The 17,385-nt window shown below is 35.3% G+C and overlaps 1 protein-coding gene across 1 annotated transcript; it reads right to left on the bottom strand.

Annotated features, from left to right (window-relative positions):
* Nucleotides 1-239: 239 nt before the first annotated feature.
* On the bottom strand, nucleotides 240-17,107 carry LOC128245495 (macrophage mannose receptor 1-like). Its single transcript, XM_052963679.1, has 12 exons — nucleotides 17,008-17,107; nucleotides 15,959-16,031; nucleotides 14,821-15,078; nucleotides 7,200-7,475; nucleotides 6,112-6,261; nucleotides 5,343-5,426; nucleotides 4,777-5,064; nucleotides 4,253-4,399; nucleotides 2,545-2,631; nucleotides 2,087-2,365; nucleotides 1,092-1,262; nucleotides 240-309 (listed from the first exon to the last, which is right to left on the bottom strand). The coding sequence occupies exons 5-12, from the start codon at nucleotides 6,185-6,187 to the stop codon at nucleotides 275-277; spliced, it is 1,167 nt and encodes a 388-aa protein (XP_052819639.1). The 5' UTR covers nucleotides 6,188-6,261; nucleotides 7,200-7,475; nucleotides 14,821-15,078; nucleotides 15,959-16,031; nucleotides 17,008-17,107; the 3' UTR covers nucleotides 240-274.
* Between the last annotated feature and the right edge of the window lie 278 nt (nucleotides 17,108-17,385).

Raw genomic sequence — 17,385 nt, 5'->3', positions numbered from 1 at the left:
GAAAGTATTCCGATTCATGTGTGATGTATCTCTGTTGATTGTACGTTGTATGTATGTAAGGTCTTTGCCTTGTAAATTTCAACAGGGTCTTTGTCTACTGGCTTGTTCCTGTAGTTTATATGTGTTATTAAAACATCTTCTTCATAACTGTGAATGGACGGACGTTAAGGTACACTGTATAAGAACTGCAATACTAGTACGTAAAACACATGGATACCAAACTTACGTTTTATTAACTCTTTGTGATAACAATAAACCGTGTTGTAGCAAAAGTTCACTTCCCAATAATTGATCCGGAAGTCTGTATCCCTGAAATACAAACATTATGGCCTTAAGGAATTGTATAGAATTCAATATCAATATTTCTGATGGTTTGCAGAGATTTGTCAGTAAAACAAAAAAGATATTTCATTTTTCAAATAGGATATATAGTCAAAATATCGATTTGATATTGTTCTCTGTTTCTAAATTTAAGCCCACTCTCACATTCGAACGAATATCATAGAGCGCAGGCCTTGGGCAAAATTTCAACGCCGTCTTTTCCGAAATGACGTTCTGTTCGCAAACAATATGTTTCACTTTTCTGAAAATCTTCATTTAACTTCCATTTTATATCTTTAAGGCATATAATAAAAGAAATGCTGTTTTTCAGATGCAATTATCTTGTACAATTATCCTGTATGTAATAGTAGGATTTATACTTGATGCTTGACTGCAAACCAAAATTTTGATTATAAATCGTTTCAACGAGTCGGTTATTTTGGATGATTAAAACTACTAACAAAAATGTATGCTATTATTAAAAAGATAGCGTATACAAGTGACCGTCGGGTCCATTTCATAGAGTATCGGTACCAATGTACCTTTAAATATCACCCTATGTAGGTTCCAATCAACGACCACCTTGGGAAAAGGCCTTCACCTTTACCACTGAGCATTTTCACGCTTTTGCCATTACTTATCGTATTCACAAATACCAATTTATAAGTTGACCGCTATAAAGTATATATAAAGTAGGTCGTCCAAGTGTCTTCGATGGTTGGACAACATGAGCTATATCAGTCCGCATCATTTATATTACAAATACTTACTGTATTCACAAATGCCAACATGTTTCTCTACCATTCCATTCTGCCACCCACAAGGCACGTCGTCCCAGTGTCCACCTCGTTGTGGAAACATGACGACACAGTCCTCATCATATCTACCAACAATGTTGTCCTCGTGACCTCGTATCCAGTGCAAGTAGTTTACTGGTTCACCTAGCAACAAAATCATCCTACTATAAAAGTGTGCAATCAATGCCCTCAGTAGAAGTCTGCTACAAAACACGAATATAGTTTTGATGTGCTTGCAACCTGGTTCGACATTGTAACTGACATGTCATTGTAACAGTTTCCACCTTGGTAATTAAAGATATAGGCATTACACAATAACATGAGTGAAGAATATCATTACGTATATGAGCAGCTAAAGAAACAAGATCAGTAGTCGAAAATTTAAACATAATAGACCCCGTTTATTGGCACAGGTTTAACACCGCTATAACCAAGAAAACCAAACTTTGAATAGTTAATTGTATATTAAACTTTTGCAATTGGTAAGTATTGAATTCCAAATATAGGAGATCAAGTGTATTGACTGGGCAATGCGTGAAACGCGAGTATGTTAAGCTCTTAACAGTTGATAAATGAGGAGGGTAGAATTATAACCACTACTTAAAATCTATTTCAAAAGTTGTGTTTGAAGAGATGGTCGTCTATCATGAGAGTGTCAGAGATAGTGCCCACGACCAAAATGAGGGTGTAAACCCACCAAAAGTACTTAATTTACAATTGCATTTACATCAAGTCTACAATTTTATATTTGACTTTTGATTTTGTGGTTATCATTTTGAACTTGCAAATACATGTACTTGCTAGCTTCAGCACAACGTTGCAAACGTATTACTACTTCAAACGGGTTATTGAAGTACAATTATTTTCATTTTTTCTATTTCAGAGAAAAGGTAAGGTGACCATCACTGTGTATGTTATTCGCCTTCCTTCTTGCAAGCCATTACACTGCTGTGAAACAAATATCTGACCTGAAGTCCAGTGCATGTGCCCCTCGCTTTGCCTATCATTTAGACCAATCCAGACATCAGGAGAACCATGACGAAGGAGAAATTGCTGGATGTAAGTTTCTTCCTGCTGTCCACTTATCTGGACTAAGTGTCCACCTCCATTCTCGCAAAGCGTTTCTGCATACGACCATGTTACCCCGGTGTTAAGTAACTCGTAGCAGCTGTGGCCGTGTTGAGCCAACACAGTTCTGTATTGGTCGGAAAAAGATCTTACACTGCTAGGGCACAAACGTGTACTACCTGAAATTGATAGACACTTTTACGGGATGTTTAATTGAATGAAGTAGGTACCCGTATATTATATCACTTTGATACGCAGTTGAGAATACCTTTGTTTTTACGAAAGAAAGAAAGGTAACGAGCCCCCTTTTTAGACTCTTTAATAATTTAACTAAACATATTATTTTTTTTCGACATACCATCGCTAAACATTGAGCCAATCGGAATATCTGGAATTGCTGTGGTAGGCCGAGTTGTTGATGTTGTTTGGTATTTTAAGTGACCTCCTGCATACATATAACATAAAGCACGAAAAGTTAACATTTGTTCTTCTGTAACATTTGTATTACATACCATGCAACCAGAAGTCTGCGAATCTTCATAAATTAAACAATACGAGCTGTATCAGATACAAAAAAAATCTTACATGTAAAAATTAACGAACAAAAGTAGATATTTTGTTTATTTGGTGCATCATACGGTACAAGAACACATGATTTTATTTTATTGTTAAGACCAAGATATCAACCTTAGGGCCAAATTTCTTCATTTGGATAGCTCGATTGGCTAAAACTGCAGTCCAAATACCAGGTCGGTGACCGTAGTATCGCACTGTCACTTTATCTTCATCGTACTGTCGCGTTATAGTCATCTTATGGTCGCGTTATCATCATCGTATTGTCGCGTTATAGTTATCGTTAAGTCGCGTTATAGTTATCATATAGTTGCTTTTTGTCATCATCGTACTGTCGCGTTATAGTTATCGTATAGCCGCGTTATCACCATCGTACTGTCGAGTTATAGTTATCGTACAGCCGCGTTATCATCATCGTACTGTCGCGTTATAGTTATCGTACAGCCGCGTTATCATCATCGTACTGTCGAGTTATAGTTATCGTACAGCCGCGTTATCATCATCGTACTGTCGCGTTATAGTTATCGTATAGCCGCGTTATCACCATCGTACTGTCGAGTTATAGTTATCGTATAGTCGGGTTATCATCATCGTACTGTCGCGTTATAGTTATCGTACAGCCGCGTTATCATCATCGTACTGTCGAGTTATAGTTATCGTACAGCCGCGTTATCATCATCGTACTGTCGCGTTATAGTTATCGTACAGCCGCGTTATCATCATCGTACTGTCGAGTTATAGTTATCGTATAGTCGGGTTATCATCATCGTACTGTCGCGTTATAGTTATCGTATAGTCGCATTATCATCATCGTACTGTCGAGTTATAGTTATCGTACAGCCGCGTTATCATCATCGTACTGTCGCGTTATAGTTATCGTACAGCCGCGTTATCATCATCGTACTGTCGCGTTATCATCATCGTACTGTCGCGTTATCATCATCGTACAGCCGCGTTATCATCATCGTACTGTCGCGTTATAGTTATCGTACAGCCGCGTTATCATCATCGTACTGTCCCGTTATCATCATCGTACAGCCGCGTTATCATCATCGTACAGCCGCGTTATCATCATCGTACTGTCGCGTTATAGTTATCGTATAGTCGCGTTATCATCATCGTACTGTCGCGTTAACGTTATCGTATAGTCGCGTTATCATCATCGTACTGTCGCGTTATAGTTATCGTATAGCCGCGTTATCATCATCGTTTTGTGGCGTTATCACGCGATACTAAGATAACGAAACGCGTTAACGATAAGAAAAACTCTTTATTGTCATACATTATTATCATCCACTGTCAAATGTTCTCGTCTTCCTTCTCGTACTGTCATCGTTGCCATCATCGAACTATAAAGTTATCCATATGGTAACTTTGTTATTTCGCGTTATTATATTATAGAACAATCGAGTATCACGTTTCAGATCAACACTTTACATGCGATGGCTCTTAAGAAATTCTGTAATAATTTATAAGTTTTGTGCATCACATACCAAACTGGCAAATGTAGCCATGCATTTGCGCACAGGGTTTATCCTCCCAAGCACCTTCCGGAGTAGAAGCCATCATGACAACACAGTCCTCGCCGTCGTTATAACCGACATAGCCGTTGTGCCAAAGTGTGTAGGACAACTTTTCGCCTGCAAGAAGGTAGTGAAGTTATTGTAAAACTGAGATTTGTTTAACATGTTTAACCAATAGGCTTCCATTCGAGTTCGTATTTGGATTTTCTCGTACACACGTGTACTGGTGTATTACCAGGAAACGGTCGAGCATCAATATAAAGCTGTCCGAACAATCGGGCTAAAATTTAGAATATACATTGAAATTTTACCGCTATTTAAGTCTGCCTTAACCTTAGTAAACAATTTCTTTCGGATGAATGATACATAGAAATTGCTTATATTGTGCTTTTTTCGGCAATCTTCAACAGCGATCGACAGATCAAGATTTTTATTCCTCATGAAGTTAGCAAGAATGAAAATTGTAAAGAAATTTTCGAAAAAAATACTCTCACCTGATACCCAGCTAAAGTAGCCTTCATATTGTAAATCGTTTAGTCCGATCCAAACATTTTTATTAAAGTTGCTCTTCAAAACGTTGTACATGGCATCTTGCACAAGTCTGTTGTCAATGTATGCCAATGAACCGCCTTTGATGTTGCACATGCTGTTTGCAGTTCTCCAAGTGTGTAGATTAGCGTTCAATTCGTAGCACGTGTTGTTGATGGTAAACAGTGTTCCAGCCTCGGTGTATCCATAGTTGGGGTAAACAGTAGTACAGCCGTACGTTACTGGTAAAGTAACTAAAAAATAAGTTGTGTTGCCTTAAAAATTATCTTGTATATTGCAATTTTGTTTATATTTTTATATCATTATGTTTATGCGTTAGAAATGCTTGTAGGCGACGTTAAACTTTCCATTGTTTGATTATTTTTCATTTCGTATGACGTTATCTGAAGTCTTGCATGCTATTGTCAATGATTAAGTACTACTTGGACTGCATTGATTTTTTTCTAGTGAAATTAAGCGAGGTCACCTTTGTGTGCACTTTTTGTAATAGTTATTAATTATGTATACAAACCTATTGCCGGTATTGTGGTTGCTAATCTTGTTGTTTCCGGTGTTGTCTGAATAGTGGCCGATAATGTTGTAACCGCAACGGAATCTTTAATTAACGCAGAACAAAATATGTAAACAATTGAGTAAATGGATTACTTTTGCTATCATTATGTTTGTTGGCATAATATTATAAAGTTCACTCCTAAATATAAGTCACGAATTGCATTTTGCTATGGGAAAAAGCAATCAAATTATATTTCAATAACATAGGTACATATTGAGTTTATGTTTTCATTGATAAAGATAATAATACAGGAAAACTACATAAACAGCGTGTGGGAGCGAAACGTTCAGATACCAATCGAACAGTATGCCAGTACAAGTTATTTTCAAATGTTCAGTAAAACTGGTGAATTCTTTCTTTGCTTTGAGATTTCTTAGATCAATAACACAATGGTAAGTACAGCGACAAGGTAAGTAGATATAATAGAGGCACGAAGTAAGGAGAAAAACGTCACGGAGCGAGATAAACAAATTTTACATTTGTTGCAACTGAATACAAAACTTCATAAAACTGTTCGGTTTATATTTTTCCGAAAAATATTTTATCATTCTGGTTTGTCTCGTGTAAAATTCTATATGCATACAAAAATTACAGTCTTGGCCGGTATAGGGACTCGATTATGTTGAGTTTCACAGAAAAACAGCCTCGCCGAAGCGAACCTCATGAGCGAAGAAACATCTTAAAAGCTTGGAAAACTAGTATGTAAGCACATTTCTAGAAACCTTACCGAATTCACAAACGTATCCAAGAAGGTTGCTACAAGAGATATCCTGCCAGGTTCCTCCGTACGTTCCAACAACCATGGTAACACAGTCTTTGTTGTCATGCCCATCCACCAAGGCTCCTGGTTTCCAGTTTATGTAGTTGTAATTGTTTCCTGTAGAACAGAAAACAGCTGATTAACAGAAAGATTTATTATGACTTAATGAAATAAACTACACAAGTGCGTTGCATTTAAGAAACTTTCGATAAATTCGGGCAAAATGTTTAGTATTGACACAAGATTGTTGCTTGTTTCCGCTTTCCGAACGACCTTATTTTAACTGCCAATCCACAAAAGGTTTGGTTATTGGTTACTTTTGCTTGTGTGTGTCCGTTTTCATTTGTGAAAATGTGGAACAATATTGCAAGGCCTAGGCATATGTGTACATGTATAAAGAAAAGAAATAATTGAGTATTCATGTCGTGATAATGAAAACCTAGTATGTTGACCTTCATACCCATTTTTAAACGTTAGAGAAAATAAACATGTGCTTTCTATGCCGAAGAGTTGGATAGACGGATATGACTTAAAAATAGCTTGAAATGTGACATTTAACCAGTTGCAAACAAGCATTATATCCTATGTGTTTAGCTTAATGTAATATTTTATGAGTATTTTAGCAGACGGTGCTTATGATAAAATTTGTCTTGAATAAATACAACTGGCTGTCTGTTGCTCAACGGTATGATCTCTCGTGTTTCTGTAAACAAGTCTTTTTGTACTGTCACTACTACTACTACTACTACTACTACTACTACTACTACTACTACTACTACTACTACTACTACTACTACTACTACTACTACTACTACTACTACTACTACTACTACTACTACTACTACTAAAACAACAACAAAAGTTACAAGACACCGACGCCGACAACAACAACGACACCGACGAGAAAGCAGACAGTCCCAACAACACCATAACCGACAACTTCTACCACAGCAAGTGCAACTCCAACACAAACATCGTCTCCATACGCAGGTTATAGACATTCAAACAATGTTGTATATCATTATACACAAACACACAATCCGATGTATACATACCTGATATCCAACGATATGATCCCTCGTTGTCCAGATCATTGAGTCCTATCCAAACGTTCTGGCCAATGTGATCCTTAACAACTTGGTATATTGCGTCTTGTTGCCCCTTGCTACTAATGTATGCAAGATGTCCTCCGTTGTGCACGCAATAGCTCTCAGCGACTCTCCAAGAATGTATTGCTGTAACTGCCTCGTAGCAATGTCCGTTGACCGTAAACAGCGTGCTCAAAACACAGGAACCAACGGCATGGTGGTGGTTGCTGCATCCATATGAAACTAGAAATCAACGGCTGGTTAGTGGTTGCTAAACCCATATAAAAATAGAAATCAACAGCTGGTACTGGTTGCTGCATCCATATGAATCTAGGAATCAACGGCTGGTTACTGGTTGCTGCATCAATATGAAACGAGAAATCAACGGCTGGGTACCGGTTGCTACATCAATATGAAACTAGAAATCAACGGCTGGTTACTGGTTGCTGCATCAATATGAAACTAGAAATCAACGGCAGGTTACTGGTTGCTGCATTCATATGAAACTAGATATCAACGGCATGCTGGTGCTTGCTGCATCCATATGTAACCAGAAATCAACGGCTGGTTAGTGGTTGCTGCATCCAGATGAAACTAGAAATCAATGACTGGTTAGTGGTTGCAGCATCCATATGGAACTAGAAATCAACGGCAGTTACTGGTTCCTGCATCCATATGAAACTAGAAATAAACGGCATGCTGTTGCTTGCTGCATCCATATGAAACCAGAAATCAACGGCTGGATACTGGTTGCTGCATCCATATCAATCTAGAAATCAACGGCTGGTTACTGGTTGCTGCATCCATATGAAACTAGAAATCAACGGCTGATTACTGGCTGCTGCATCAATATGTGCAAGTAAGCGAGTTTTTGGCGGACCAATTTATATACGATCCTTTAAATTAGGTTCGTTAGTGAAATAAATTCTGTGATGATATCAAGTAAGAATCTCAGCATACACACTATCTTATACTATTTTGTTTCTATTTTATAAATGGTGACGTCACATATGGTTATATGGCGTCATATTTAAGTAATAAGATAATTCCTAATTAATACAGAAAGTGAACGTTTAAACTGTTATTATTAGTATCATAAATGCATTATTTAAAGTTTATTGATGAACGTTTATAAAACAAATGCACACAATAACGAGAAAATAATAAATCTTCATCGGCGATTCAAACTGTGCATTAAGTGTTGCAAAGCGGTATTCACCAAACGAGAAACTAAGAAAATAAGCACAAAAGGAACAAAGAAATGTTTATTTCAGCGTAAGATTGTATTTTATTTCACCCGTGGTCTAAGAGGAACTAATTTTTCAGTCCTGGCCTCACCACTCGTGAAAGATTGGATTGGACACTCGTGAAGTAAAACACGATAGATCGCATGTGTAGTACAAACAATATGTGATGTTTAAATGGTACGTTTGTTGCCTTGGTAATTTCATGAAGGGTTCTTATGTTTCCTAGGCCATTTAAACCGGAAACAATGAATAACATGTTTTAGAGATCACTATTCCACAATTTTATTTTCTGGCACTTCAGCTGACGTCTGTAGTGTTATATAGAGGCTATTAAACGTAGACCAACACTTCGTCAAAAAAAACACTCTTATTAATTATATTCCGTCGGTATTATTGTCCAAGCCTGTGTCACTCATTTAGTAATGATTAATTGTGTCTCAAATAACAGACATGAAAAAGCAGCCACCAAATGTGTTCTTGTTTTCAGGTGTTAACGACACCGTAGGCATATACACATGGTAACAATTTGCACTACGGCTACATACAACCAATCTTAAAAAATTATCAGATTGTATTAAAAAGTATAAAAAATAAGAAGCGATACTAAAACACTACTTAAAAGACACGGGCCGAGTTAAAAAAAAACAGTGTACAAACATCATAAACTGTTCTTAAAAATATCTTAACAGTACAAATACTTTTGATCTGATAGATCGTGAACAACTTAAAAAACCAGTGGAATAAAACTTAAACGCAACAATAATACAACCAGTAAAATGGACATAAGGAAAAATGGTACTAGAATAACTACAGAAGAATAAAAATAAATAAGAAAAATAAACAAACGTGAAAAATTACAAGCTACGGATTACTGTGTATAATGACCATAAATTAAAATAAAGAAGTGTGTCTTCATGGCTCTTTTAAAAGAAGCATACGTGTCACAGTCCCTTATTCCTCCTGGAAGAGAATTCCACAGCTTTGAGGCAGCAGTCACGTATATTTTGTCACCATACATAGCATGCCGACTTCTTGGTACTCGTAGTGTTATAGAGTTAGTGCTTGATCTTAGGTCTCGAAGAAGTCTATATACCTTTAATATCTTTTTGATATATTCCGGTGATTGGCCATGCAAGGCTTTGTATGTAATAGAGAGTGTTTTGTACTGAACTTTTGCACTGAACAAACTACACGAGGAACACCAGTCTGCCTAAGAAAGCTCCACTCCACTTAACATTCAAAAGTCCACCGGCTCTTACACAAACACAAGAGCATACATCTTTATATTATACAAACGTGATAAGAAGAATAAATTATAATGATTTCAAAACTCAACTCCATATTTTCTGTCCTCATATGCATGATATATAAACATTTCGTATAATATTTCTACTAGACCTAAAATAAAATTTATCGACAGTACATTCTAAGGTCTGCCAGTTTCAATAGATATGTTTTGTACATGGCTTCTAAATGCATTAACGACATTAAGCTACATTTAAAACATAAACATACGATTTAATTGTTTTAAAGTAAATTTTCTATTCTCTATACATCTGGCTCTCAATATTTGTAAAAAGTGATCCATTAATCAGAATACATAAAATACTTAAGCATAAAACAATCTTACACTATCGACATGTAAGGGCTCTCAAATATAGCCAAAGCAGATACTACATACATTTTCTCAAATCACCATATTACCAAAACCAATACAATTGTAATAATATGGCATATTATGACATAAGTTGAGGTATCTAATAGTTGGCTTGTGAAGTAGACGAGTCCAGTAATTGATACAAAGTTTCGTTGAATATATATATAGAAAAATGTCCAACGTTACCTAGCACCATATCATTACAAGCATTTTGTTTAATATTCAAGAACTTCTTGCATCCTAATTTTTTGCACATTAACAATACAAACCTACAAACCATAGTTTTCAGTCCCCATAACTCTGAGCATGATTGGCATAATTGTCGCATCGCATATTTTTTAAAAAAAACATGCTTTACATGGTACATAACTATAATTACGAAATTAACTTTAAAGTACTCGTTTTGTCTAAATTGACAAATGCTCAGCCATTTTATACAGATATAATGTACTTCAGAAACGAGCACTAATATATTCAAACCCCATTACAACATCAAATTTACTGTTAGCATAGTACCAATTCTTATGACTTGATAACTGTCCATCATTCTAGAATTCCATGACTTTCGTTTTGTCTGGATTAACACAAGGCTGGCCTACAATGTACGAGTCTGTATACTATTTAACTGCTTTTGTAGACCTACAACGTTGTCAGATACACATGTATTATCTTCTACAAATACAATTATTTTCTTTTTAGTAATATCATGAAATAAATTATTTTATTGGACAATCAAATAGATTTAGAGCTCCTGTTTTGGTCTTACACCACCTTCATCACAAGCATGTTTTGACTTAACAGTTCTATGCAAACACCCTGAGCTAACGTTAAAGTACGCGATGAGTCCTCTTCATACTCCACACACTTTAACTAGCCCAACTGCGATCTTACCCCGATAATGTCACCAATCACGCAATTCATCTATTAAAAAACGGTTAATAGAGTCAAATTCATCAGAAAATATATTAAAGCAACATTAACCTCCGTTTTATTGTAGTATTTCGTAATAACGGAATATAATACAAAAACATTATCCGTATCACAGTATTATTTTCTAAAACCAGCCTGTCTCTTTCATAATATACGGTACGCTTCAACATAAAAAGTCACACAAGCGGTTACAATAATAATATAAATTTTGCTTAACTTATCATAAAGTGAAATTCCTATATAATTATTTACTAAATTGTCTTTCTTTTGCATTGGTAATGCGATAAACACGAATCAGTCCATGATATTGACCATTGGATAAATACTCCTCCCTCTAACATCTGCTAAACAAACATTCGGACTTGGATAAATTAATTGATTAAATTTTGTTTTAGCTCATTTTTAACGACAGATGTTTTGATATAAGCATTCTAGATTTACCTTTAATTGCAAAACACTTCACTACTATTAATCAGCAATCATTCATTTTTTGTTCACATTTTGTCATTGTGCTTCTCGCTAAATGTTACCTGTTTGCTCGTAAACTGTCTGTATGCTATAAGCATAATTGCGTGAATTTATTAAACAGTTGTTGTTGCTGTTGTTGTTGCAATACAATGAAGCCATTTTTCTGGAAATTACCCTGAAGCTAATAATTGATCAAATAGTTTACAGATATATGGCAGCCAACATCAATACCATAAACTATATGTACTTGCAAAATAAACCCTCCACTCCCTTAAGTCAGTTTTAACTTTTTAACAGTATCAATACTCTTTTCTGCCATATTGAACTATAAGAGAGAAAATTTTCAAGTTAAAGTAATTTCCATTTTCCTCCACGACGCTTACATTACCTCCATTTACATTAATGCCAGAAGAAAACAAAACCTTGAAATGAATATACCGGTTATTGATTTTATTTTGCGAATCCCTCGAAACGATCTTTGATATTTTGTTTACTTCCTTCCAAATCAATTTGAATTATTGACATGTTTATGAATATCTGATAAATACTATTAATAATGAAGAAATCCTTTCCGTTAACACATATTTTTATTGATGTATACAATCTTAATATGTAAATAATGCACCAGTCAATTGTAACAACGGCCCCCAGGTCCGGGGAAAAGCGGAAACTTTGACTTTCGGTCCAGCCAACCCGGGCTAAAATCCCCGCCCTGAGTGGACGAACAGATGGTAAATTCCCTGCAAAATGCCCCTGCACCCAGGGACCCTAGGTAAGGCCCATTTCCCGCTATATTTAAAGCAAAGACAAAACCACCGCACTCACCCGGCTCTGCGGGGCCACCTGAACGGTAAAAACATGGCCCACTTCCCCGGCTATCCCCGGTTTACCCCCGGACCTAGGGGGCCGTGGTTACAATTGGCTGGTGCATAACTATTAAGTTTAACAAAATATGACTTACGCGTAAAATTAAATAAACGAAACAGCCTTTATGCTAATGTTGATTCTCATTTGGCAAGGGTGGTAACAGTGTTTTCATTGGTGCATATTGCAATAATTAAAAAGAACTTCGAGAAATAAGCATAAACAATAGTAACTGTTGATATTATTGTTCATTTTCAGATTCGTACAGTTGTTCGGCAACACATTATAACTATGCAGCGCATGAACACGGGACCCTGTTCACGGTTGGTAGAACATGCTACGAGATTGTTCCTGTACATCACACCTGGTCATATGCGGAATCCGATTGTCAACAGAGAGGCAGCCACCTTGCGCACATATCCGACATTTATCACCAAACTGCCGTTTACAACGCCGTCAAGCAATACCATGGAGACGATGTTTGGATTGGTCTACACGACAAAAATCATGAAGAGCATTTTGAATGGACATCAGGTGATTTTCTACCTATAAACTAAATTCCGTATTATATTTGATCTCATTATTTGTTTTTGTTGCCTGAGTAGCATAGCGAAATATAGGTTAAATGTCGGCAGGCGACGCCGGCCGCATCATCGTTGTCAGCGTCGTTGTTCACTGCTATTTGCTATATAATGTTGTTTGACCATTCAAAGTGTTCTTTATGATTTTTGTCGTGTAGACCAATCCAAACATTGTCTCCATAATGTTGCTTGACGACGTTGTAGACGTCAGTTTGGTGATAACTGTCGGATATGTGCGCAAGGTGGCCGCCTCTCTGTTTACAGTCGTATTCCGCATATGACCAGGTGTGATGTACAGGAACAATCTCGTAGCATGTTCTACCAACCGTGAATAGGGTCCCGTGTTCATGCGCCGCGTAGTTAAAATGTGTTGCCGAACAGTTGTAAGAAATCTGTAAATGAACAATTATATCAACTATTGTTTATGCTTCTTTCTTGAAGACCTTTTTTAATTTTTACAATTTGCAATAATGAAAACACTGTTATCTCCCTTGCGAAACAAGAATCAACATTAGCATAAAGGCAGTTTTATGTCATATGTATGTCATAATTTGTTAAACTTAATAGTTATTTCCATATTAAGATTGTATACATAAATAAAATTATGTGTTAACAGAAAGGATTTCTTTATTATAAATAGTATTTATCAAATATTGATAAAAATGTCAATAATTTAAAATTGTTTTGGAAGGAAGTAAACAAAATATCAAAGACCGTTTCGAGGGATTCGCAAAATAATATTAATACTAGTAACCGGTATATTCATTTCAAGGTTTTGTTTTCTTTAGACATTAATGTAAATGGAGGTAATTTTAGGGTCGTGGAGGAAAATGGAAATTACTTTAACTTGAAATTGTTCTCTTTTATAGTTCAATACGACAGGAAAGAGTATTGATACTGTTAACAAGTTAAAACTGACTTAAGCGAGTGGAAGCTTTATTTTGCAAGTACATATAATTTATGGTATTGATGTTGGCTGCCATATATCTGCAAACTATTTGATCAATTATTAGCTTCAGGGTCATTTCCAGAAGAATTACCTCATTGTATTGCAACAACAACAACAACAACAGCTTTTTAATAAATGCACACACTTATTTTCATAGCATACAGACAACATTTAGCAAGAAGCATAATGATAAAATGTGAACAAAAGATGAATGATTGTTAATTAGTAGTACTGAAGTATTTTGCAATTAAATGTAAATCTAGAATGCTTATATAAAAACTTTGCGTCGTTAACAATTTGCTAGAATAAAATTTAAACCATTTATTCATCAAAGTCCGAATATTTGTTTAACAGATGTTAGATGGAGGAGTATTTATCCAATCGTGAATAGCATGGACTGATTCGTGTTTATTACATTACCAATGCAAAAGAAAGACAGTTTGATAAATTTCATAATCATATAGGAATTTCACTTTATGATAAATTAAGCAATATTTATATTATTATTGTAACCGCTTGTGGGACTTTTTATGTTGAAGCGTAACGTAGATAATCAGGGAGACAGGCTGGTTTTAGAAAAGATTACTGTAATACGGATAATGTTTTTGTATTATATTTTGTTATTACGAAACACTACAATAAAACAGAGGCCTGTTTATGTTGCTTTGATATATTTTATGAAAATTATCAAGTCATGAGAATTGGTCTTATGCAAACAGTAAGCTTGATGTTGCAATGGGTTGGAATATATTGGTGCCCATATCTCAAGGACATTATATCTGTATAAAATGGCCGAACATATGTAACTATACGAAGCAGCGTTTTTCATGCTTTGAGATAGAGTTCGTCAGAACTATAAATGTTTCAAAGTTATTAAGAACAAAAGATATACTTAAGCTGCTTTGAGCTGTGGATGATGATGACCCCTTTATCGTTGATGTCAATATTTGCGATGTTGTTGGAGACGCGGTCGATATTACTGTCGTGTTTATCGTAGTTGCGGTGGTCAGTTTACTGGTTGACGATGTTGGAAGAGCAGGTGTTGTTTCAGTTGGTTGTGTGCTGCGTGTCTGTGCTGATGCTGTTTTTGTCGTAGTCAGTGTAGCTTTTGTTGATGTCGCAACTTGATGTGTTGTAGGACCTGTCGTTACTGCAATCACATGTTAAAAAGACCGGACACAACATTATTCATTTGATAAAAGAAGGCGTTAAAAAGACTATTTTGTTTTGACAATTATAACAAGTTCAGCACAAGGGTGTTATAAACCATGAAGAACTTGTCAGTGAGTTCTAAATGTGAAATGATAGTTAGAAATATTGCAGAAACTCAAATCTATTCTTAATTATGCTACTCCCTCCATGAGTGTGGCAATATTCGTTATGATTCATATACTTACTATTAGACATAAGATGTATAAGGTCTTGTCTATGTACCCACGTAAACACGTACTTGAATACTTCTTTTTAATACATCATTCAAATTATGAGGGATCCTTACATAAATATCCTCTCTTAATATTAAGAAATTTAAAACGACATAAAACAAAATCATACATATGCAATCGAATAGTATTCCTTTAATGAAATATTATACCATGATAATTATGTTGTGACATAAAGTTCTAACGAAAGACAGCTAGGTGCCATAATATTATCAGAAAAGTTGACAACGTAATTGTTTTGTTTTATCTTTATGATCGATTATTTCATTATATCAATAATAAGTCTAGTTGAAGACCATGTTTAAAAGAAAGAATTTCATTGTAAACAAATCCATTTTTAAAAGTATAAAATTGGCGCATATGTTGTTGCAGACTTGTTTTAATCCCCATGCCTCAAAAAAGGCGACAGCAAAGTACAATACAAGCGCCAGCAACAAACGCTGCATTCCATCAGACGTATATGATTGCAAATTAAATTAAATTTTTAGTATGGGATAGCCATAAAATATATATTTAAAAATATACTAGTTTATAGTTGTTAGGTTTTTTACCTGGAATTATTTTTAACAATTAAATCCGTAGACTTACGGGAATCCCCAATCGTCGGATTTCCGAAACAGTTTCTTTCATCAACACCCGTCTGGTTTTTAATATATACAATCTGAAGGGCAGTGTAGAGGTTAATTTCAGGATAACGTAAACGACATGAAAAGAATAAATAACATCATACATGTTGTTTCTTTCTTAACACAAGTATAGAATCTATACCCTAATGTAAACATACATCAGGAATATACTCGTTGCAATGGAAAGCTTTTTTAAGGGTATATAACAAACGTCATTTGACGATGGTATTATACCCAGCAAATGCACATATGAAAGGTCCAGAAAAAAACAAAGCATGCCCAACGTCACTGGTGATAAAAGACATGTCGCTGACAATTTAAAACACAGACTCATAGTTAAAGAATCATTTTTTAAGCAACGAGAGACAAATAAACGGAACAAATATGTATAATTTTATACGAAAAGGTAGAAATCGAGTTACAATGTGATGGTTTAAAGTGAACGGTAGTAGCATTAATATTCAACAGTTGAAAAATAATCATAACATGCGAAGACGGACTATATGCTTTAGTTAATGAGAATAAATGTATTGTCGCATAAACAAATGCATTGTTCTGATAAAAGAAGGAAATGTTCTGAAACAATCCGGTTTTTCCGTAAAATAATTTGTCAAAAGTTCCTCGTTTTAATTAAGTATGTTGTCCTTATGGAAATGTACCCATACCGGTGGGTAATTTCAGATTTCCTTGATATATAATAAAATTGATTTTACAAAGTTTACATTTGAAAATCCACTAATTGTGTTGCATGGTTGCTTTATTAGAAACAATTGAACTAGGATGGATTACTCTTATTGCTCAAATATTATTCAATATAGTCCACAACTCCCTATATCTTAATGTATAGTTATAAAATAATAAATATGGTAAGTTACTCATAAGTTTCTATTTTTTAACCTATTATGTTTTTACAAGTCGAACCAATAAAACAAAGAACAATGTTCAAAACGAAAGCGCTAAAAATATGGCCAAAGGACACTTTTATTTACAGGCGGAAATATTGTACATTACCTGGTGTTTATATAAGATAGACTTCCATTGGTGTTCCGTTGTATTTACCGAGGCTTTGCATTCAAGATCGAACCCACTATCACACAGCCTTCCCAATACCACTCCCTCTGTCGACGGCTAAAACAGTTTGAAATGAGTGAAGTTATAAGGATATACTATGTAAGCAATTAAAATATTACAATGGAAACTTAATACCATGTAGCCTTACATTTAACAAGGATTGCATACATTTCACAGCCCATCATACGCTAAACTCAAATCACATATCTGAATTTCGGTATCCTTAAAATAAATTGCAAAATTAAACCCGTCTCAATATATCATGGATTTGGAATACCTAATCAAGATAATTTGTCCGACAGCCTTCTTGCCAATTTT

Source organism: Mya arenaria, chromosome 9 (assembly GCF_026914265.1).
Source record: "Mya arenaria isolate MELC-2E11 chromosome 9, ASM2691426v1".
NCBI classification, from domain to species: Eukaryota; Metazoa; Mollusca; class Bivalvia; order Myida; family Myidae; genus Mya; species Mya arenaria.
Note: the sequence above shows the minus strand (reverse complement) of the source record. Positions and strands in the feature narration are given on the sequence as shown.